This window comes from Anolis carolinensis, unplaced genomic scaffold (assembly GCF_035594765.1).
Source record: "Anolis carolinensis isolate JA03-04 unplaced genomic scaffold, rAnoCar3.1.pri scaffold_13, whole genome shotgun sequence".
In the NCBI taxonomy this organism is placed as follows: Eukaryota; Metazoa; Chordata; class Lepidosauria; order Squamata; family Dactyloidae; genus Anolis; species Anolis carolinensis.
Genome location: NW_026943824.1, coordinates 8,955,997 through 8,980,291, shown reverse-complemented (window position 1 = coordinate 8,980,291; position 24,295 = coordinate 8,955,997). Strand labels below are relative to the sequence as shown.

General features: G+C 43.0%; 1 protein-coding gene across 1 annotated transcript; it reads right to left on the bottom strand.

Annotated features, from left to right (window-relative positions):
* Window positions 1-1,298: 1,298 nt before the first annotated feature.
* zp2 (zona pellucida glycoprotein 2) lies at window positions 1,299-23,466 on the bottom strand. The gene is made up of 18 exons (XM_062964258.1): window positions 23,360-23,466; window positions 23,176-23,240; window positions 20,636-20,722; window positions 20,449-20,543; window positions 19,946-20,110; window positions 18,918-18,962; window positions 18,582-18,746; window positions 18,110-18,206; window positions 16,990-17,171; window positions 15,409-15,541; window positions 10,429-10,610; window positions 9,468-9,559; window positions 8,256-8,380; window positions 7,852-8,041; window positions 6,992-7,127; window positions 6,491-6,587; window positions 3,289-3,372; window positions 1,299-1,454 (listed from the first exon to the last, which is right to left on the bottom strand). The coding sequence occupies exons 1-18, from the start codon at window positions 23,422-23,424 to the stop codon at window positions 1,318-1,320; spliced, it is 2,142 nt and encodes a 713-aa protein (XP_062820328.1). The 5' UTR covers window positions 23,425-23,466; the 3' UTR covers window positions 1,299-1,317.
* Window positions 23,467-24,295: the final 829 nt, after the last annotated feature.

Below are 24,295 nucleotides of genomic sequence, written 5' to 3'. Positions count from 1 at the left end.
TTTCCCCCATCTATTCACAATATGACTACTTCTAGTATTGGCCAAAAGCTTGTGAGGTACCACACAGCCTCTGAGGATGCCTGCCATAGATGTGGGTGAAACGTCAGGAGAGAATGCTTCTGGAATGTGGCCATACAGCCCGGAAAACACACAACAACCCAGTAATTCTGCCCATGAAAGCCTTTGACAACACATCCTTCTAAACTTACTCAAAAATCATTTTAGGAAAATAGACAGTTCAGTTGAGTCAGGGGTGGTGGCCAATTCTTAATTCTATCTTGCATTAGTGCCAAAGGGGAAAATGGCTTTATGTTATCTCTACCCATTAACTCTCTGCCACAGGCAAGCAGATCAAACTCAATGCCGTGCTACCAAGCCATGGGGATAGACTTAATTGTATTGCACAGCAGTTTAGCTTTGATCTTGATGTAGGAATCAGTGTCGAGAAGCCAATTGCGGCCAAGGGAAATTGTTCCTCCCAGAAAACTGTTCCCAATTTTATCTGTCGTATCATTTGGGTCTGAAAAGGGCAGCAAAGCTTGGAGGAAATGAAGCCCAGATGGGCCGAAGCATCTGTCATCATTCAGAAGGAGAGCTTTTCATGCAAAGTGTCATGTTGTTAAAATCCAGATGCAATTAAGAGAACAAGTTTGTTCTAATTGCTATTTAAAATGCAATTCCATTTCACATGTTGATACAGGATGACAGGCAATTCTCCAAGGCCGGCCATCCACACTTTAGGGAGTGCCAGATTCTGAGAATTATGCAACCCTCTCTGGGAATGATGGGGATTTTAGAGTATCTTATCTTGAGGACCGAAAGGTCCCAGGTTCAAATCCCGGGAGCGGAGTGAGTGCCTGCTATTGCTCCAGCTTCTGCCAAACTAGCAGTTCGAAAACATGCCAATATGAGTAGATCAATAGGTACCGCTCCGGTGGGAAGGTAACGGCGCTCCATGCAGTCATGCCGGCCACATGACCTTGGAGGTGTCTATGGACAACACCGGCTCTTTGGCTTAGAAATGGAGATGAGCACCGACCCCCAGAGTCAGACATGACTAGACTTAACATCAGGGGAAACCTTTACCTTTACCTATCTTGAGGACACAAGGCTTTACAAGTTGTGCCCGAGTCTCCACTGATGATACCTGGGCTCCACTTCTCTAGTGTTTTTGCCTTCAACAGATGTCTTGACACAATAGCAATTAATGACTTTATTTACCCGGTGCCAAGAGTCAGTTTCTCTCTTACAGTACCATACTATACCACGGTGAAAATAATGCCTTGCAAGGTACCAGATCACTTCATCTCATTTTATTCAGTTTACCGGGACGGCTCTCTTCTTCTGAGTTTTCAGGCAAGCGACCCCCGCTAGCCCAGCAGCCAGGAGGCTCAGCGCCACACCAGTGACAAGGGCCGCCGTCACCCACGCCCCGTTTCTCCACTTCTGTGGGCCTATGGAAGAACCAATACAGTTAAGGAGAGAAGTATTATCCAGGCCATAACAAGGGGTGAGGAGACGGAGCCAATTTTACACCTGCTTTAATAATAATATGCTTATCGGGCCAAGTTACGTCTTGGCAAATTTGTTGTGGTGGATCTTGAGAGCCAGTGGGATATTGTGGATAGAGTGTTGGACTAGGGCTTGGGAAATTTATTTATTTATTTATTTACAGTATTTATATTCCGCCCTTCTCACCCCGAAGGGGACTCAGGGCGGATTACAATGAACACATATATGGCAAACATTCAATGCCAACAGACAAACAACATACAGTATAGACAGACACAGAGGCATTTAACATTTTTCCAGCTTCAGGATTCCGGCCACAGGGGGAGCTGTTGCTTCACCGTCCACTAATGGCTGTACTTCCTCATTCCTTTCCTCATGTTTTGCTGGCAGTTTTATGGTGTTGTAAATTAGTTAAATTAGCCTCCCGCATAAAGCGTACATAAATTTCCCTACTTGACAGATGCAACTGTCTTTCGGGGCTGCATAGGTCAACAGCAAGCCGGGCTATTTAATGGTCGGGGGCTTAACCCAACCCGGGCTTTGAACTCATGACCTCTCGGTCAGTAGTGATTTATTGCAGCTGGTTACTAGCCAGCTGCGCCACAGCCCGACTCCCAATCCAAGTTTCATTGCTCCCACTGAACTATAAAACTGGTTAAAGGGATTAAAGAGACCGGCTGAGTCATCTTATGGAGTTTCTGTAGGAGAAAGTGGCGGAAGAAACATAATCCAATATGCTGCCATGAGCTATCAGAGGAAAAGAACATACTGTATATACTCGAGTATAAGCCTAGTTTTTCAGCCCTCGGCTTATACTCGGGTGAGGGTCCTGGTGGGCTTATATTCAGGTCGGCTTATACTCAAGTATATATGGTACTGTATATTTATTAGTTTTCTCTAAAGCACTGAGCTGCTGAACTTGCAGACCGAAAGGTCCCAGGTTCAAATCCAGGGAGCGGAGTGAGTGCCTGCTGTTAGCTCCAGCTTCTGCCAACCTAGCAGTTCGAAAACATGCAAATGTGAACAGATCAATAGGTACCACTCCGCCAGGAACGTAACGGCATTCCATGCAGTCATGCCGGCCACATGACCTTGGAGGTGTCTACGGACAATGCCAGCTCTTTGGCTTAGAAATGGAGATGAGCACCAACCCCCAGAGTTGGACACGACTGGACTTAACGTCAGGGGAAAACCTTTACCTTTACTACATTTATTATTTTACTCTATTAATTATTATTATTATTATTACATTTATTATTTTACTCTATTATTGTTGTTACTTTTACATTTATTTTACTCTATTTTTATTATTATTAATACATTTATTATTTTACTCTATTTATTATTGCATTTATTATTTCACTATGATTATTAAAAGGATACATAAGCACATTTACATTGAAGAAGATGAAAATGATTTAATCAGCGTTGAACAGCCATATCTTAAATTACAGTTTGATGTAAAGATTCAAACTACTGATGACTCAACTAATGTAATTTTATTGGTATCTCAGCTTATACTGGAGTCAATGTTTTCCCAGTTTTTTTGTGGTAAAATTAGGTGCCTCGGCTTATATTCGGGTGGGCTTATACTCGAGTATATACAGTATATAAATAAACAACACATAAACTTTGCACTCTTTGAGTCCTTGGAATATTTTCTCCTTCCCACGATGAAGGAGAGCTGCTTAATAGCACCTAGAATATCAGTATCAATATTATAATGTATCCTAATTCCCAGTAAGACCTCCTGGGCCAACCCATACGAAACCATACCTTTGGTAGCCTGTTGCTCCTCTGGGACCAGAATGACAGCATGAGGAAGGGTCACTATAGCAGCATTCTCTGACGGGGCCACATCTGCAACAGAAAAACACAGGTTTGTATTTTTTTTTTTTTGGCTTGGCCAATAAGGTGTCCAGCTTCTCCAATCCTCCACTGAGCACAGAAGTGAAGAACCTCTAGCCCAGGGGTCCCCAAACTTTTTAAACAGGGGGCCATGTCATGATCCTTCGGACCATTGGAGGACCGGACTATAGTTGGCCACTGAGCAATAATTAATAAGAAGAAGAACAATAATAATAAAAAAGAGGGTTGGCAGAGACCCTTTGGGCCATTGAGTCCAATCCCCTTCTGCCTTTGTGCACCGAAAGCACAAGCACTGCACCCCTGACAGATGGCCACCCAGCCTCAATGTTAATAATAATAATAATAATAATAATAATAATAATAATAATAATAATAATAAAGAGGGTTGGAAGAGACCCCTTGGGCCATTTAGTCCAACCCCCTTCTGCCTCTGTGCACCAAAAGCACAAGCAAAGCACCCCTGACAGATGGCCACCCAGCCTCAATGTTGTTAATAAATAATAATAATAATAATAATAATAATAATAATAATAATAATAATAATAATACAGGGTTTTGGAACACAATACTCCTGACCTCACAATTGTGTTAAAAAACAAAGTATGGATTGTCAATGTTGCAATCCCAGGTGACAGAAGGATTGAGGACAAACAACTGGAAAAGCTGACACGATATGAGGATTTAAAGATCGAATTACAAAGACTCTGGCACAAGCCAGTCAAGGTGGTCCCAGTGGTGATTGGCACATTGGGTGCAGTGCTTAAAGACCTTGGCCTGCACTTAAACACAATCGGCGCTAACAAAATTACCATCTGTCAGCTGCAGAAGGCCACCTTACTGGGATCTGCACGCATTATTCGCCGATACATCACACAGTCCTAGACACTTGGGAAGTGTCAGACATATGATCCAATACAACAGCCAGCAGAGTGTCTGCTGTGGACTCATTTTGTTGTGTTTATAATAATAATAATAATAATAATAATAATAATAATAATAATAATAATAATAATAATGGTTTTAAGAGAAGAAGAGACCTCTTGGGTCATTTAGCCCAACCCCCTTCTGCCCTTGTGCCGTGGGGGCCGGATAAATGGCTTCGATGGGCCGCATCCGGCCCCTGGGCCTTAGTTTGGGGACCCCTGCTCTAGCCTATGGCCTTGGTGCAGCTCAAGGGAAATAGCCATCCAGACCACACAATTATTTGATAAGAGGCTAGTTAACGCTTAAGCATAGAATTCATCCCAATATTACACTAGCTAGCATACTTCACGATTGTGTTTGCTTGTTATGGCTGTGATGTTTTGCAGTGCAACAACACCTAGAGAACAACAACAAGACTTTATTTGTATACTGCTCCATCTCCCGGGAAGAGACCCAGGGCAGTTTCCAGCATAAACAAAACATTCAATATCAACACAACAACATACAAAACAATGTAATAAAAATGAGGCATAGTTACAAGGCACAGAACAGCACAATTAGCACCTCTGACTTATGCTTTGCATATATCTAGACCAGTAGTTCCCAAACTTATTTGGCCTACACCCCCTTTCCAGAAAAAATATTACTCAGCGCCCCCCTGGAAAGGGGGTGTGGCTTAGAGAGGTGGGCGTGGCTCCTGCTCAAGAGGGTGGGGCTGAGCCTCTCCCGTAGTCAAAGATGCAGGGCTGGGAGGTGGGGCGGGGCCAGGACTGGGATGGGCGGAGTTACAAGCTCTGAGGCAGGGCTGAGCTTCTATCCTTGTCCTGCAGTGCCTGCCAGGACACAGGGGGCGGGGCTAGAGGGGGGGCTAGAGGGGGCGTGGCTAGAGGGGGCGTGGCCTTTTCCCAAGTGCCTGACAGGGCTGAATCTCTATACCCCGCCCCCATATTCTAACAAGCGCCTCAGGGGAGGTATACAGAGGCTCAGCCCTGTCTTGTGCTCTTGGGAAGAGGCCCCGCCTCCACCAATAGCCCTGCCCTTTAGTCCTAAAAGGCCTCTCAGGAGAGGTATAGATTCTCAGCCCTGTCTCAGGCTCTTAGGAAGAAGCCACACCCCACTCCTCTAGCTCCGCCCCCTATGTCCTAACAGGTGCTCAGCCCTGTCTCCGGCACTTGGGAAGAGGCCCCGCCCCTCCCCTGGACCCGCCCTGTCTCCTAATACCCTGTTTCCCTGAAAATAAGACATCCCCATAAAATAAGACCTAGTAGAGGTTTTGTTGAATTGCTAAATATAAGGCCTTCCCCGAATAAGACCTAGCAAAGTTATTGTTTGGAAGCATGCCTGCCAAACAGAACACCAGAGCATGCAGGATCGGTAAAGGAACATATAGTAGATTGTTGTACATGGAAATAATGGTAGTAACAAGAAATTCTTGATTGGATTCTGGTTGTGCTGGTTTTTGATGACAACTACTGTACAGAATATAATAAATGTTCATTTTTTGTTCAACAATAAATGTAAATTAGTCTTCATGGAAAAATAAGGCATCCCCTGAAAATAAGACTTAATTCTATTCAATTCATGGAATGTATTCCATAGGATCCATTCCAGATTGGAATTGGGTTCCAGGTCAAAATGGTAAGAATCACAACCCAATGCATTAGGAGAACACCAGGCTGGATGAAGACTGCATGAAGTATTCAATTGCTCACCCAATGGGCAGAGTAAAAAAGCAAGCTGTAACACAAACATGTGCCGCATGAGGCCATCCCGATGTTGGATTCCAGCTCCATTATCCACTACCATGGGTGATAGAGCATATGCCACCCAGTAGTTGCCATCTGTTCACCCACAGAAAGCCATATTTAATCATCTAAAGTTGATGTGGTCTATCCAATGCAATTTTTTGAATAAACACCCCAAATAACCCCAGTAACAGGCTTAAAAACAAAGACACCAAGAAAATAAAATTATTTGGTTGGGCTGTGTTATTATCCATAGTAGTAAATGTGAGGCTGAGGACCATATTTTAGTTCTTGCAGACCACTGGTGGTCCACGGAGTAAAGCAATGGGTTTTCTGAAATTCTGAAAGCACTTAAAGCAGCCATAAGGAGCCAAAGGAAAGGTCTTTCAAGAACACCATCCTGCACTTATTTTTGAAAAGACTTTCATTAAGTGAGTTACCTCTTCTGTCTCTAGAAGGACGAGGGCACCTGGTTGAACACAGCGGGGAGTCTGGGTGAAGCCGGTCACAGATGAGAACACTGCAGTGGAAGTATACCTAATGGGAGAAACAAACACATGAGTCACTTCACCATGCACCATTATCACAGGAAACAAGACAGAAAGTGGAATAGAATAAGGCTCAAATATGAGCCGACCTCCGTTAACAAAGCAGATATGTTTCATGGGCACGACTTCTTTAACGGAGAGTTTGGTGCCTGAGGCAGAACATTAAAACAAATTGACATGATAGGTTCTCTCTCAACATGTTTCCGCAATGTTTTTGTTCAAAGCTAATGATATACACATGTGAAATGAACCAACCAACTCAGGAAAACACAATGAAAGAAAACTTACAGCTCTATGGTGCCCTTCGACAACACATCCCTGGACTATCTCTGTCCAGTGTCTACTACTTGCTGAAATTGCAGATCAAAAGAGCTTCCCAGGTATGTGACTAACCAGGCTGGGCAGTGCTTTGCCATTGGAAACAAATGCAAACGCCTTCACTTCAAATCTCTGGCGGAAGTTGGCATAGCTAACGGCGGGGCCCACAGGATGGAGCACCGTTTTGTAGTTGTCAAGTTCATAGTCGCACCTATGGAAGCCAAGTGACACAATACAGAAAGGTTGAATTCTCAATTTCAGTTGAGAATTCCTTCCCTTGATGATATGATTTATTTGCATTCTTAGCACTTTGGCCTAGATTCTTTGAACTTTATCCATGATTTTAACATTTTCTCTTGTATGTGGTTTTTATGACTTATTTTTATGGTTTGATTATTGGTTTCATTGGTTTCTTGTCTTGTTTTTATTGTTCTATTCGGGCTTGGTCCCATGTAAGCTGCCCCGAGTCCCTTCGGGGAGATGGGGCGGGGTATAAGAATAAAATTATTATTATTATTATTATTATTATTATTAGCTGGCAAACATTTGAGCATTGGGCTGAGATTCCCATTCAAGTCCCCACAAAGCCTTGAAACTCAACTGATGTTTTTTATTGTGTCAGAAGTGACTTGACAACATACTGCAAGTCGCTTCTGATGTGAGAGAATTTGCCGTCTACAGAAACGTTGCCCAGAGGATGCCCGGATGTGCTACCATCCTGCTGGGAGGCTTCTCTCGTGTCTCTGCAAGCTAGAGCTGACAGATGGGAGCTCACCCCGTCTTGTGGATTTGAACCGGCAACCTTCAGGTCAGCAACCCAACCTTCAGGTCAGCAGTCCAGCTGGCACAAGGGCAATGGGGCAGAGCCTATAAAACACTTTGCTCAGGACTCCTACTATCTTCTAGAACAGTGCTATCTTGTCACACTCCCTTACCCATCGACCACAATGTTCCAACGTGGCAAGGAAGATGGATCAACTGATAGCGAAGCCCAGCAGTCATCCAGCATCAGGTGGATATTTGGGTCATTACGGTTGAGCACCTGCACTTCCAGGAAAATGGGCTGCCGCAGATATTTTACAATGGGATACTGGTCGTCACTGTAAGGGTAGGCGTAAGAGCCATCTGTAAGACAAAGCAAGGAGACCGTTGAGGCAGCTTAAGAGGGAGGGTATAATTTCTTCTGCAATACCCTGAGAACTAAATGGAACCTTTGTTCAAATAGTTGTGGCAACCATGACTTGCAAGCGGTTGATCCCAAGTCCAGCACAAAAGCTATACCTGCAAAAGTGGACAGAGACATGCTAAAGGCCAGATGTGCATTCTCCAAAACCCTCACCTGGGTAGATGAGGAGGATCAGAGAGAGCGGACCTTGGTTTACAACAGACTCCGGAGGCGGAAGGCTGCTCATCTTGATATTCAGCGACGCATCATCACTCCCATAGGCACACATCACGGTCAGCCTGCATGAAACCAGACCGGAAGAACAGAGACCGTTACATGGAGCGATGGCTCTGCAAGGGATGAGAAGATCTCTCAGTTGCTATTCTGTTAGATTTCTTCCTAGTTCTCCCTTTGGATGCAAGGTAGTGCAAGCTGCATGGAAATTCATGCACATTTCCAATATGTTTTTCCAATGTGCATCTTTATTGATGCCATGGGTTCTAAGTGGCAAATGCTGGCTCCCTTAGAAAGGAGAGTCATGACATCACTCCCAGTTTTGGCTGGACTTTAAATGAGCTTCTTCAAAATGGGTTCTTGTGTGTTTTCCGGGCAGTATGGCCATGTTCCAGAAGTATTATCTCCTGACGTTTCGGCCACATCTACATACCTCACAACCTCTGAGGATGCCTGCCATAGATGTGGGTGAAACATCAGGTGATAATACTTCTGGAACATGGCCATACAACCTGGAAAACACACAACAACCCTGTGATTCCTGCCATGAAAGCCTTTGACAACACTTATCATCTAAATGGGTTCAGCACTTTGGATAGCTCCTTTAAAGTGCAGACAAAAACGGCTTTACTATCTAATGACATGGAGTCTGCGGTTTGAACTGACAAGTACCTACTTATGGAATAATAACAGTGTATTAGATATCATTAAACATTGCATTATGTACAATAAATGAATATAAATGCCAGGTAAGTGGTTACAAATCACAATCAAACTGTTGCATTCACAGTATAATGAATGGTTGCATTCACAATGTAGTAAACGTTCTTGTTTATTTTCTTGATTCTTCATAAAGGATGAATAGATCCCCAATCCAGTAGTATTCTACTCTCAGTAGAATAAAACCTGAATGCAGAGTATCATTGCTTGGAAACAGAACACTTTGTTCCACGATATCTACGAAAGATTCTACATTCCATGGATTACATTCTTGAATTGTTTGAACTAAGTAACAAAAACCCTACCACCAGATGAAGACAATAGGTAGTCGAAACCTGTTGTGGATCAGGGGTCTAGTCAACCTCTGCCATCACATTATCTTCAAAGACAAACCAGCTTGATGGGAACCATTGGGCAGGACTGGGCACTTGCCTGAATTCACTGTCTCTGGAGATCCAGCGCAGTGGGAGATCCACCCAAAGGGCACTCACCTCGTTCTCGTATATAACCTTCTCACCTTCAAACTGCAAATACAAGAAAAGTGCATTCAAACAGTGAGAGATCAATGTCAGCCAGGGAGGCCAAATTCAATTTCATAAAAGTTGTAGGGGAATCCAGTTTAGGAGCACCTAGGGCCAAAGTCAAAAGCATGGGACCAAAAACAACAGCATCTTAGCTTCAAGCATTCATTGCCAGCCATTAAACCTTAGTTTCATCTATGCTGATGATCGTGCCATCACTGCTTAAGCAGAGAGCTTTGAAATGGTTGAACAGAAGCTCTCTGAAACTTAGGTGCTCTTACTGCCTATTACAGTAAGAACCAAAGTAAGAAACTTAGGTGCTCTTACTGCCTATTACAAGGAGCCTCCGGTGGCCTAGGGGATAAAAGCCTTGTGACTTGAAGGTTGGGTTGCTGACCTGAAGGCTGCCAGGTTCGAATCCAACCCGGGGAGAACGCGGATGAGCTCCCTCTATCAGCTCCAGCTCCATGTGGGGACATGAGGGAAACCTCCCACAAGGATGGTAAAACATCAAAACATCCGGGCGTCCCCTGGGCAATGTCCTTGCAGACAGCCAATTCTCTCACACCAGAAGCAACTCAGGTTGCTCCTGACACGGAAAAAAAACCCTGCCTATTACAGGGAAAATCAGATGATTCCTAATCCATCCAAAATGAAGACATGTGCTTTTCATCTTAAGAACAAACAAGCTTCAGGTCAAAGGAAATTTAGTATAATGCCATGCTTATAACTTTGTTTGTGGTTTTTCTATACGTTATAATTGTGTACTAGGGAAGAGCCAAATGGAGCCACAGGACAGCCAGGTTTGGTGCCCAATTCCTCAGCCCTCAGAGTCTAAATGGGTCAAGATCAGGAGGTTTAAAGGAACGCACCTTCTGCCGGGTCCCGCACCCATTCAGTGGCACACGAAAGTGAACCATATTGTTGGAAGGAGATCTGAAGACTGGACCACAGGAAGGGTCCTTCAGCTTGAGCGTATCCAGGTTTAGTGCCGGCCTCGTGCTGTCGCTGTGGACGTCAAACTCCATGTGGCCATCCTGGGTGCATATAGCGGCTGGAGCAGAGCGAGAAGACAAGTCAACACAGGAGCCAGGCTCTTCCTAGAAAGGACAGCCAGCCAGCAACCTTCACCCCAATTCCATCACCCTTCTCTGCAAGCAATCGCTCAAACCATGAGAAATAAAATAGCAACTACCCCAGCCACCCATTCACTCACCAACCCACCCACCCCAGTAAGTATTTACCAACTTTTGGTTTCAACATCATTTCCCAGTAGCCTGCAATCCCACCCGCAAAAGTTTACAATTGAAAAGGAGATCCTGGTCAAAGGAAGAGTTCTCAACCACTATTTTTATTGCCATTCCCAATATCCAGTCATGGAGATGCAACTAATCCAAACATTCGAAGAGCATGCTTAAACCTACTATACTCAAGCCCTTTCTTGCCACATATCATCAAAACAATGCTGGAGCTAAAACAGGTATTTGCTTTGCTAAAATGTGTAAAGAGAGGGCAAATCTGGGGAGGAAAAAATGGCTAGGGACACGAAGATGGTTTGTGTCCATCCTGCCCTTGTCTAGCACTCCTGGGAGAGAGCCTATACATCAGGCATGGGCAAACTTCAGCCCTGCAGGTGTTTTGGACTTGATTTTCTTTTTAGTCCTCTTGTATATAGCCAAGTTCTCTCTCTTAACGTTAAAAGATGTTCTGTCTTCCTTATTGTGTGGCAGAGCCTGCTTTGGAACACTTTGGGCTCATTTGCCAATAAGCTTCACACAGCCTAGCGGCTGGCCTCCAGGGAGAAGAAAAAGCAGCAGCAGTACTTTCCATTCTCTTGTGAGAGATTTCAACTTTTTAACAAACATCCAGCTTTTGCCAACAGCAGACTACTTACACATTATGGCAGTTGACAGAGCTGAGCATTGTTTTTCTTCAACTATTGTCTAGAAAAGCTTCTTTAGACTGGTGCCTCAGTCAGACATGAAGTGCACCTTATCTCACAGTTTTCATGTCTGGTGCTCAAGTTAAGAGACATACTACAAATGCATAGTTTTAAGCATTTTATAACTACTGTATGTATGTACTTTAGAGTGCATCAGAACACTTCCTCTGCATATATTACAGCTAGTAAAGAGTTCTCAGTTTTTCACCCACAACTGCCAACAAAACTGGCCATTTCTCCTTCCTTATACATGCCAATGTGAGTAGATCAATAGGTACTGCTCTGGCAGGAAGGTACCGGCGCTCCATGCTGTCATGCCCATGGCCACACGACCTTGGAGGTGTCTACAGACAATGCCGGCTCTTTGGCTTAGAAATGGAGATGAGCACCAACCCCCAGAATCGGACACAACTGGACTTAACGTCAGGGGAAACCTTTACCTTTACCTTATACACAAAGTAGACATGACTGCATTTTGGAATAAGCTTTCCAGAGGTCTTCAAGAGGTTCACAATGCTGTTATCTACTGTTATAATACCTACCTCTCCCCATTTTGAAATATTCTGCACTTTGGCCCAGATCCATGTATTAGTCTCCTGTTTTTAACGTTTTATTCTGTATGTTGATGTTTATGACTGTTTTATTGATGCTGATGTTTTTATTGTTGGGATATCTGTTTTATTGTCTTGTTGTTGTTGTTACATTGTTTGTATTGGGCAAGGCCCCATGTAAGCCGCCCCGAGTCCCTTCGGGGAGATGGGGTGGGGTATAAGAATAAAGTTATTATTATTATTATTATTATTATTATTTGACTTCGCTGATTCATTTTACATGTGAATATATGAATTCTGATTTTTAAAATATCTACCAAAATATATTGAACTACTCTTCCTTTTTTTGAGGTGTAGAAATCCCTATCCTTGCCATAGATTTCTGTATCTGGGACCAAACCTCTATTAAAGAACATTAAATTGATGTTGCCAGGGCAAAGTATCCTTCTGACCAAGGCAAGAAATATTCAGAGGTAGTTTTGCTAGTCCCTTCCTCTGGAATGAAGTCTATATAGGGCCTGTTATTCCTTGACATCCCCATTCAAGAACCATCTAGCTCTGATGGCTTGGTGGCACAGTCTTCGGTGGCTCCGGTCCTTCCTGGAGGGCCGTTCCCAGATGGTGAAGCTGGGGGACACCTGCTCGGACCCCTGGCCTTTGACCTGTGGGGTCCCGCAAGGGTCTATCCTATCCCCCATGCTATTCAACATCTACATGAAACCGCTGGGAGAGGTCATCCGGAGTTTTGGAGGGTGTTGCCATCTCTACGCAGATGACACGCAAATCCACTACTCGTTCCCATCTGACTCCAAGGAAGCCCCCCGGATGCTGAACCAGTGCCTGGCCGCTGTGGCGGACTGGATGAGGAGGAACAAGCTGAGGATCAATCCTGACAAGACAGAGGCCCTCCAGGTCAGTCGCTCGTCTGATCGGGGTATTGGGTGGCAACCTGTGCTGGACGGGGTTGCACTCCCCCTGAAATCACAGGTCCGCAGTTTGGGGGTCCTCCTGGATTCAGCGTTGACGCTTGAAGCTCAGGTGTCGGCGGTGGCCGGGAGGGCCTTCGCACAACTCAAACTTGTGCGCCAACTGCGACCATACCTCGTGAAGTCTGACTTGACCACGGTAGTCCATGCCTTCGTTACCTCTAGGCTGGACTACTGTAATGCGCTCTACGTGGGGCTTCCCTTGAAGATGGCCCGGAAATTACAATTGGTCCAGCGCTCAGCGAGCTACAGGGAAAGATCTACTCCCTTGTCCAAGGAGCTCCACTGGCTGCCGTTCATTTTCCGGTCCCAATTCAAGGTGCAGATTATCGCCTATAAAGCCCTAAACGGTTTGGGACCCGCCTACCTTAGTGACCGTATCTCCTATCATAAACCCGCCCGATCTCTTCGATCGTCAGGGGAGGCTCTCCTGTCGCCTCTGCCTATATCTCAGGCCCGTTTGTGGGAACAAGGGAGAGGGCCTTTTCTGCTGTGGCCCCCGATTGTGGAATTCACTGCCCATTGAGATTAGGCAGGCCCCCAATTTGCTAGCCTTTAAGACAGACTTAAAAACTTGGCTCTTCCGGTGTGCCTTTGGAGAGTAACTGTCATATCGTTCTTTGGTTATTCCCTTGGGATATCTATCCTCTAGACCAGGGGTCCCCAAACTTTTTAAACAGGGGGCCATATCATGATCCTTCGGACCATTGGAGGACCGGACTATAGTTGGCCACTGAGCAATAATTAATAATAAGAAGAACAATAATAATAAAAAAGAGGGTTGGCAGAGACCCTTTGGGCCATTGAGTCCAATCCCCTTCTGCCTTTGTGCACCGAAAGCACAAGCACTGCACCCCTGACAGATGGCCACCCAGCCTCAATGTTAATAATAATAATAATAATAATAATAATAATAAAGAGGGTTGGAAGAGACCCCTTGGGCCATTTAGTCCAACCCCCTTCTGCCTCTGTGCACCAAAAGCACAAGCAAAGCACCCCTGACAGATGGCCACCCAGCCTCAATGTTGTTAATAAATAATAATAATAATAATAATAATAATAATAATAATAATAATAATAATAATACAGGGTTTTGGAACACAATACTCCTGACCTCACAATTGTGTTAAAAAACAAAGTATGGATTGTCAATGTTGCAATCCCAGGTGACAGAAGGATTGAGGACAAACAACTGGAAAAGCTGACACGATATGAGGATTTAAAGATCGAATTACAAAGACTCTGGCACAAGCCAGTCAAGGTGGTCCCAGTGGTGATTGGCACATTGGGTGCAGTGCTTAAAGACCTTGGCCTGCACTTAAACACAATCGGCGCTAACAAAATTACCATCTGTCAGCTGCAGAAGGCCACCTTACTGGGATCTGCACGCATTATTCGCCGATACATCACACAGTCCTAGACACTTGGGAAGTGTCCGACGTGTGATCCAATACAACAGCCAGCAGAGTGTCTGCTGTGGACTCATCTTGTTGTGTTTATAATAATAATAATAATAATAATAATAATAATAATAATAATAATAATAATAATGGTTTTAAGAGAAGAAGAGACCTCTTGGGTCATTTAGCCCAACCCCCTTTTGCCCTTGTGCCGTGGGGGCCGGATAAATGGCTTCGATGGGCCGCATCCGGCCCCCGGGCCTTAGTTTGGGGACCCCTGCTCTAGACTGTTCCACTATTTTATGTCCCTGCTCCCCGTGGTTTTATTCATATGTCTTTCTCACCGAGTTTTAACTTAGTGTTCATGTGGCCTGCCCTGGTTTTTATTGCTTTTTTGAATTTTGGGTTGTAATGTATGTTATTATTTATTGTATTGTTAAATTGTGTTATGATATGTTGTTTTATATTCTGTCATATTGTATGGTTTTGGGCATGGCCCCATGTAAGCAGCCCCGAGTCCCCGTTGGAGAGATGATGGCAGGGTATAAATAAAGTATTATTATTATTATTATTATTATTATTATTATTAGCTTTCAAGATCAGTCAGGACTTGGTGCTTTCAGGCTATTTACACTTCCCTTGCCTAGACCTTGATTCCACCAGAGGAACATATATTGCCAATTGGGAACCACTGCTTGAGTTTAGGCTTGCCTTCAGGTCGCACTCCAAAGAATCTGGAACACCTGATTTTAGGGAAATTAATTTAGATATTCCCCTCCAGTCAACAAATAGTTTTAAAGGCCAACTGCAACAACTTTCCAGGCACAATGTCTACATAGGTCATGCAAACTGGGAGTTGAAGCCCCAAACACAGGGAAGGTCACAGGCATCCTTGGCTCATCCTTTACGTTTTCAGGGCCCATCTTTGAGATGCTGTCAACTACGTAGTTCATGAGAGATAGGAAGTCCTTACCTATTGGTGCATCTTGCTCACAAGGACATTCTGGGAAAGTAACCATTGTTGCCATCTCTCCGTGGTAATCAAATTTGAGTTTCAAGGCTGAGGAGTATGTCCGGAAGCCTGAGCAGTCGTCATCTCTGTAGAGCTGAAATAAGGACAGGGAGAAGATTTAGCATTGCCTATTTGGTTAGAGGAGGAGAGGCAGCCGTATTGAAAGTTGATAATCCACCATGCACTATTTCCAGTCACTTCATCAGTTACTTCAATTGCTTCCAGCTCCAGGTGGCATCTTCAAAGGGATGCATCTGAACTCCTGATGTCTGATAAGTTACATATACACTTGCATATATTCCAACTTAACCTTCTTGAATTGTAGTGTCCAGAACTGGACACAGATTCCAGGCAAGATATAACCAAGGTGTCTGTAATCTACAGAGCAACGTAAAAAAAAGGAAAGTATGGTATATAGTATGTAAGTACTGTAGGTGATGTAATATTATCTTCTATATAAACAATTTTTAGTGGCACTTGTTATACAAGCTGCAAATGAAGGGAATTATGGTGTTGTATTTAACATCAATATAAACTGGGTTTGGCTAGAAACAGTGGTAGATCATAGCCCCGTCCCTATGGAATCTCTTACGTTTAGTAGTGGTATATATTGCAATGAATACTTTACTCAAGGTATCCACTATTTGTGTTCTCATTCATTACATTAGTGTAGTTCTTAACACAAAGGAATACCCTTAGCAACACTTGCAAAGGTATTATGGAAAAACTATTCCTATTTATGGTTTAAGCGCCAATATTGTCAAATAGAAATAAAAAGCAAAGTCTTATAGTTGACTTCATAATAATAATCAAAATTGCTGTCTCAGTATTGAATCGAGTCAAATAAACAGTTCTTAACATGCAGATGTACAATAAGGCAACCCTTCACATAAGCCTTAACATAAAGCTGTTGTAGTCTCTAGTTTGATTTCAATCTTGTCAAATCGAGTAAATGAAAAATAAGAAGAATCTACTGCCCTCTTGATAGTGTTTCTCAAGTGTTGCTGGAGCGTGGAAAAAGATAGTTCAGTAATTAATATAACATCTGTATAAGTTCTTCTTAGAGTAGCTCCTGGATACCAAGTTTATATTGATGTTAAATACAACACCATAATTCCCTTCATTTGCAGCTTGTATAACAAGTGCCACTAAAAATTGTTTATATAGAAGATAATATTACATCATCTACAGTACTTACATGTTATATACCATACTTTCCTTTTTTTACGTTGCTCTGAGATATGACCAAGACCCAATGGAATAGTACCACCATCTCCCTAATCTGGACAACATTGTCCCATTGAGACAGTCATCATAGTATCAATGTATAGTATCCATCCCTTCTTCAACTAGGACATTTCACTGTGGCTAGATTTCTCTCCGGCTGAATCTACACTGCCATTATATGACAGTGTAGATGGGGTCTCAGTAGCATTTCTCCTGCAAAATTTCATAGACTAATAGATTTGGAAGAGATCAGCCGAACCCCCTGCCATGCAAGGATACATGATTATCCATCTCCAGTCTAATAGAAAGGTTTACCTGAGATTTCAGGTCTCTCTTGCTGATGAACAGCTGCAGCCCTCTCCTTGTGTCTATGCCAATTCCACTGGCTTGAAACTGGTTCAGAGGAATGTTCTTATCATCCAGACTGACAGCTGTCAGTATTCCTGGGAAGGCTGGGATGGTGATTGTCATATGAGTGGAATTGCATGTTGCTGGTCCTAAAGGGATGAACAGAGAGTGGAGTCTTTCTAGTGAACCATTTTGTAAAGAACTCCTATAGATATTACTTCAAAGCAGGTACTTCTGTGGAATTAGTTTTCATTGGAGCTGACCATACTCCCTGTACTACTCGGTTAAGGTAAACGTTTACCCTGACATTTAGTCTAGTCGAGTCCGACTCTGGCTTAGAAATTGAGATGAGCACCACCCCCAAAGAGCCGGCGTTGTCTGCAGACACCTCCAAGGTCATGTGACCGGTGTGACTGCATGGAGCGCCATTATCTTCCCGCCGAAGCAGTACCTATTGATCTACTCACATTTGCATGTTTTCGAACTGCTAGGTTGGCAGAAGCTGGGGCTAATAATGGGAGCTCACCACGTCCATGGATTCAAACCGCTGACCTTCTGCAAGTTCAGCAGCTTAGCAGTTTAATCCGCTGCGCCACTGTGGCCCCTGTACTACTATGTGGTACAAAATGTTAAAGTTACTCACGCACTTTCAATGTTACAACGGTTATTGGTTCAGAATTGTTGACAGATGTGAAAAAATTAAATGTAGGTATGCTATGCATTTAAAGAAACCCACAGACTGATGTGGAAGTGTGAAGAACCAATTTTTGTCAGGGAACCGGCGTCCTGACTGATTGATGAGTCAGGTCTCACCTCTGCTCATCCGTCAGACCACTCAGCAACAGCAAAGTGGCACCGACAAAGAACGACAGCTCAGTCAATCTTATCTGCTGATCCCAGCGGTACTAAAGACTTTATTTACAGTAATATTTACAATGCTAACAGCCAAAGCTGTCTGGACACATTTTAGGGATGCACTCCTTGCAAAAGTCATAATCTCCGGATTAGCCCAACTTTATTAAATCCTAACAGATTATTTTAGAAGCAACAGAGAAAGATGAGAGACATATATTGCTTTGTTAGCTACCTGGAGCACAGATCATTCTTGACTCCACCGTGAGCCGTTGTTCAGGAGGTCCATAGGTAAGTTTGAGCGCCACCGTGTACAGGACATGGCCATCTTGCTGTAACACATCAAATACAGCCCTGACATTACTAGAAGTCACATAACAAGACCTGTCCTGTGACAAAAGCAGGCCTGATTTCCCAGTGCTTTCTTCCAGTTCATCTGGGCAGGCCACAGGAAAGACAGACCAAACAAGATTATTTCATTTCAAGACAAAGTCACAAGTACAAGCAATGCACTCGTGTCTATTAGGGCAGTGTCATTTGAAGTCTGGACCAAGGTTTGAATCCCTACGTGGCCATGCAAACCAACTTGGGCAATTCACAGCCTCTCAGACTTAAAGGAAGGCAACAATAAACTCAGTCTGTTAGGAATAACCACGTGAGAGGGTTGCCAGCAACAACCTGAAGTTACAAGACAACATTTCCCATACCTTGTATGTAGCAACTCCTCTGGCATTGAAGGGGACTCTGATGATAATCTGGTTGCCATCCATAAGAAAAGTGTAGCCCTGCTGTATGGCTTGCCGAAGGCTTAGGCTGTGCTCTTTTGTCCCGTCGTCAATCGATACAATCCACTCCATCCGAGACCCTGCGATCTGCAATACAGGACAAGACAAGCATATATTGGCTTGCATAATTTGTGCTTGGCAAAAACAGGGTGTCCTGAACCAGTAGGTTGAAAAATAAATTGTCTCATGTTCCTAGGTTTGCACAAAACATACAAAATTGAAGGAAACGTTGCTCTCTATTCATAATGAATTACATACCGTATATTCGTCATGGAAGCTGGGAATGAGTCTTGGGAATGTAACCTGAAAAGATAAGAGGGAATGTTTGAGTGTTAACCAGCTTTGGAACGAGGAGAGAGACCTTACAGGAGAAATGCACAGAACGACAGTAAATATGTACATAGATATATATGCAAATTGCATCATCTATCTATATATATAAAAGAGTGATGGCATCAGGGCAGCGGACAAAACAACTACAGGGCCCCCAACCTCAAAATTTGACAACACAACCCATCATTCACGGCTTTAGGTTGATACAACAAAAAGAAAAATAAAGTCCTAATTACAAGGAGAGGAATAATAGTTTTTATCCAATTGCTGCCAGTTTGAAGGCTAAGCTCTGCCCACTTGGTCTCCTAGCAACCTCCTCAGCCCAGGGGACAGGCACAGTTAGGCCTCACTTAGGCCTCTTCCACAGATTATCAGATTTTAACTGAATTATATGGCAGTGTAGACTCAAGGCCCTTCCACACAGGTATATAACCCATTTATAATCTTATATTATCTGCTTTGAACTGGATTATCTTGACTCCACACTGCCATATAATCCACTTCAGTGTGCATACTAAACATCAAGACAACCATACAACAGACATTCAATACCACCACTAACTCAACAATTTCTCACCAACACCACCAGACAACGCCACAGAAACGCGTGGCCGGGCACAGCTAGTCTCTTCTATAAGGAGTTGTAAAATAAAAGCTAACGGTTATGGTTTTCCCTTGACATTAAGTCCAATTGTGTCTGACTCTGGGGGTTAGTGCTCATCTCCATTTCTAAGCCAAAGAGCCAGTGTTGTCCATAGACACATCCAAGGTCATGTGGCTGGCATGACTGCATGGAGCGCCATTACCTTCCCACCAGAGCGGGACCTATTGATCTACTCACATTTGCATGGTTGGCAAAAGCTGGGGCTAACAGTGGGAGCTCACCACGCTCCCCAGATTCAAACCAGCAACCTTTCTTCAGGCCAGTCACCAGCCATGTAACTTGCACTTACAGCCATGAAGTCTTTGGTGCAGTTTGTAGCACGGTTGAAGCTTTGGGAGAGGGACGCCTCGTCCGCCTGGTCGGCAACACAGCCAACGTCGTATGTTTCGTTCTTCAGTTCCTGTGTCGCTGTATCGTTGAACTGCAGCCGAAATCTCAGGCGGCGCTTGTTATGCTGCAGGTAGAGAGTGCACCAAGATACAGCAACCAGACAATAAGGCATGCCCCCAGATCCCACCTTCAGCCCACACTTCCACCAGGTTTCATCATTTGCAGCCAGTATTAGAGAAACGAAGAGTGAGCAAACATAGGGGTTGCAATTCTGGAACACATGGGATAGGTCTTGAGAAGCACAGTTAATGGGAAGGATGCTTAAAGAAAATAAAGACTTATTCTTGGAATTTTCATTATTCCTAATCACTGGGCGCCATAGATATTTGTGGAAAGTAAAGTCATACATATTGTAGTGAAAATACATTGGCTCCCGAAGGTATAATTAAAGAGCACAGATACCTCCAGGCTTGTGCAGTTCTCATACTCGGCAGTCACCGTTTGCTTTTCAAGGTCCACAACATACTGACAGTCCTGAATTTCTTCCCCATTGGCACCTAAGGACAAACAGGCAGAAAATATGGAGCAACAACACAAGCAAATGCAAGATAGAAAGAGAATGGACCACAACTAGTACTATACGACATACCAAGTATTTCTACTTGCCAAGAAGTTACATTTTCAGATTCCTTAGGAAGCCTGATTTGGAATTGATCATCATGGCAAGATATCGAACCTGAAAGAAGAAAAAACAGGAAGAACATAGCTTTTGACTCAAGCAACAGAATGTACTCCTCTTTGTGCTGCACAGTTTGAACTACAGTAGAGTCTCACTTATCCAACACTCGCTTATCCAACATTCTGGATTATCCAACGCATTTTGTAATCAATGTTTTCAATATATCATGATATTTTGGTGCTAAATTCATAAATACAGTAATTACTACATGGCATTACTGAATATTGAACTACTTTTTCTGCCAAATTTGTTGTCTAACATGATGTTTTGGTGCTTCATTTGTAAAATCATAACCTAATTTGATGTTTAATAGGCTTTTCCTTCATCTCTCCTTATTATCCAACATATTTGCTTATCCAACATTCTGCTGGCCCGTTTATGTTGGATAAGTGAGACTCTACTGTATATCCATATCATATTATGTATATTATTTATTTATTTACAGCATTTATATTCCGCCCTTCTCACCCCGAAGGGGATTCAGGGCGGATCACATTCAATGCATTCAATGCCTTTTAACATAGAACAAAGACAAGACAAACAGGCTCCGAGCGGGCCTCAAACTCATGACCTCCTGGTCAGAGTGATTCACTGCAGCTGGTTGCAGTTGGCTTGCTCTCCAGCCTGCGCCACAGCCCGAGTATACACATAATAAAAGTGAAAATATGTATGTCTGTGTGGCTGGGATGTCCACTTCCACAAACAGCTATAGTTCCCACTACTCAGGAGACCAAGAGGACTGAGTATTAAAAGCCAGGTGTTGGGCAGCTGCCTAAGAGTCCAGCTTTTCCTCTTCTAGAAGACAAGAATAGCCTTCTGGCACTGAAGTGGTAGTTTCAGATGTCACCACTTCAATGCTTTCTTACAGATGTATCACTCAAGTTCTAATTGAAAGCAAGGAAAAACACAATGCAAACTCAAGAGGTGAGTCATATGAAGAACATAGCCATAAACAAGCGGGTTCAGCCATCACATTCATGAACCCTTCCTTGCACCCTCACACTGTACAAATCCAGATGATATTAAAACCAGAATGACTTTAGGGATTATTAGGATTGAATAGCACTTAATAATAATTTGAGTCTCCTTTGAAAGAGAAGAAGCAGGATATTTATATTTATATAAATATAATTGAAATATTGTATGAAATTACACACTAATTATGGAGGGAGTAGGTAGCTGCTTTGAGTTTCCTTTGAGAGAGAAGCAAAATACAGTAGAGTCTCACTTATCCAACACTCGCTTATCCAAGTTTCCAAATTATCCAAGCCATTTTTGTAGTCAATGTTTTCAATATATCATGACATTTTGGTGCTAAATTTGTAAATACAGTAATTACAACATAACATTACTGTGTATTGAACTGCTTTTTCTGTCAAATTTGTTGTAAAACATGATGTTTTGGTGCTTAATTTGTAAAATCATACCTAATTTGATATTTAATAGGCTTTTCCTTAATCCCTCCTTATTATCCAAGATATTCGCTTATCCAAGCTTCTGCCAGCCCGTTTAGCTTGGATAAGTGAGACTCTACTGTAGCTGCTTTGAGTTTCCTTTGAGAGAGAGAAGCGAAATAATAAATAAGCCATAATAGAAGATGTATTATAAGGTATATATATACAATATTATTTAATTTCTATATATATACAATAAAGGCAGTTTTGTCCCTCTATGACTCAATGCTGTGGAATCCTGGGAGTTTTGCAAGGTCTTGGGCAAACTTTGGCCCTTCAGGGGTTTTGGACTCGGGTCCCACTTCCAAGGTATCTCACTATGAATGTACAGTATATGCAAATACAGTAGTCTCTCACTTATCCAACATAAACAGGCTGGCAGAACGCTGGATAAGTGAATATGTTGGATAATAAGGAGGGATTAAGGAAAAGCCTATTACACATCAAATTAAGTTATTTTACAAATTAAGCACTAAAATACAATGTTTAACAACAAATTTGACAGAAAAAGTAGTTCAATACGCAGTAATGCTATGTAGTAATTACTATATTTATGAATTTAGCACCAAAATATCATGATGTATTGAAAGCATTGACTACAAAAATGTGTTGGATAATCCAGAACGTTGGATAAGCGAGTGTTGGGTAAGTGAGACTCTACTGTATAGGGATTCCAAAATACTGTAATTAAAAAAACAACCATTTAGCTTGGTCTGCTTCTTTTCTAATACATCATGATGACAGAGGGATGTTTTTTTATTTATCCTTTTAATTAATTGACTTATTACATAATAACACTATTGATTAATAACACTATTGATTAATAACACTATTTATTAACACTATTAATAACAACAGTATTAATAACACTATTACTTAATAACACTATTACTAACATTAATAATAATACTATTAACACTTTAATAACACTATTAATTAATATCACTATTATTAGAACTATTTAACCCTTCACCCACATAAAAGAGGCTCCATTACCTGCAAAATCTAAAGCCACAGAATGGAGCAAACACTCTACCAGGCAGCCAAGCAAGAAGACCACCCTAAGAAAAAAAAGAAATAGATTTAATTCATTTATTTTTTAAAGCAAATGACATGTTGCAGTTCCCTCCCAGCCTCCTATTCTCCCCTCCCTCCAAAAACTTTAGAAAGTCCCATTTACCGGCTATTGCAAAAACCCCAACAGCTGTGCAACCCCATGCTGGGCAACTGATGCAAAGTTCCCATTGAGGCAGGAAGGGAACCACAGGAGTGTTTATAGTCTCACTTTGGCCCATGCGCATGCGCAGTTGCCACCCACACACAGCTGGATGGAGATGATGATAAGGGGGGAGGAGGAGGAGGATGCTTTCATCACCTGTCAGGCGTTAGACCCAGGTGGGAAAGCGATTGATGGGACTGCAAGGCTGCTTCTACACTGTTGAATGGATGCAGTTCATTGCAATGCAATCCAGGGATTTGTAGTTTGGTGAAGGACCAGGACTTCTTTGGAAGACAAGACTAAAGACCAGGCATGTGCAAGCTTGGGCCCTCTTCCAGGTGTTTTGGACTTCAACTCCCACCATTCCTAACAGCCTCGGGCCCCTTCCTTTCCCCCCTCAGCTGCTTAGAGCCCTGACCTCTAACTGGAGGTCAGCTATGACCAGCAGTGCTGTGGAATTTGAAGAGACACAAATGGAGGGCAAAAGGGAGAAACATGCCAAGAGAAAGGCGCGTCAAGCCAACTTTCCACCTGGAAGCTGATGCCCTTACCGTAGAAAAACATGCAGGTCAAGAATAGGGCTCCAAAGTCACCTACGTATCCACTGCCAAGACTACACTTGGAAGGCCATCATACTCAGACGACGAGGGATCACCTAAGTAAGTATTTGACAAACTATGCACCATCAGTTCAACAATTCTCGCTCACTTTTTGGCAGAGCTGGAAAACTTATTTTGGACCACAACTCTTAAAATCCCCAGTTTGCACAAACTGGTCTTGCCAGCTGGGAGTTTCTGGGAATTGTAATTGAGAAGCATCCTGGCTTTGCTCTTCAGACCAGGTCATTCAACCTGTTTACTTGTTTCAGAGCTAAATATAAAATTATTTGGACACTAA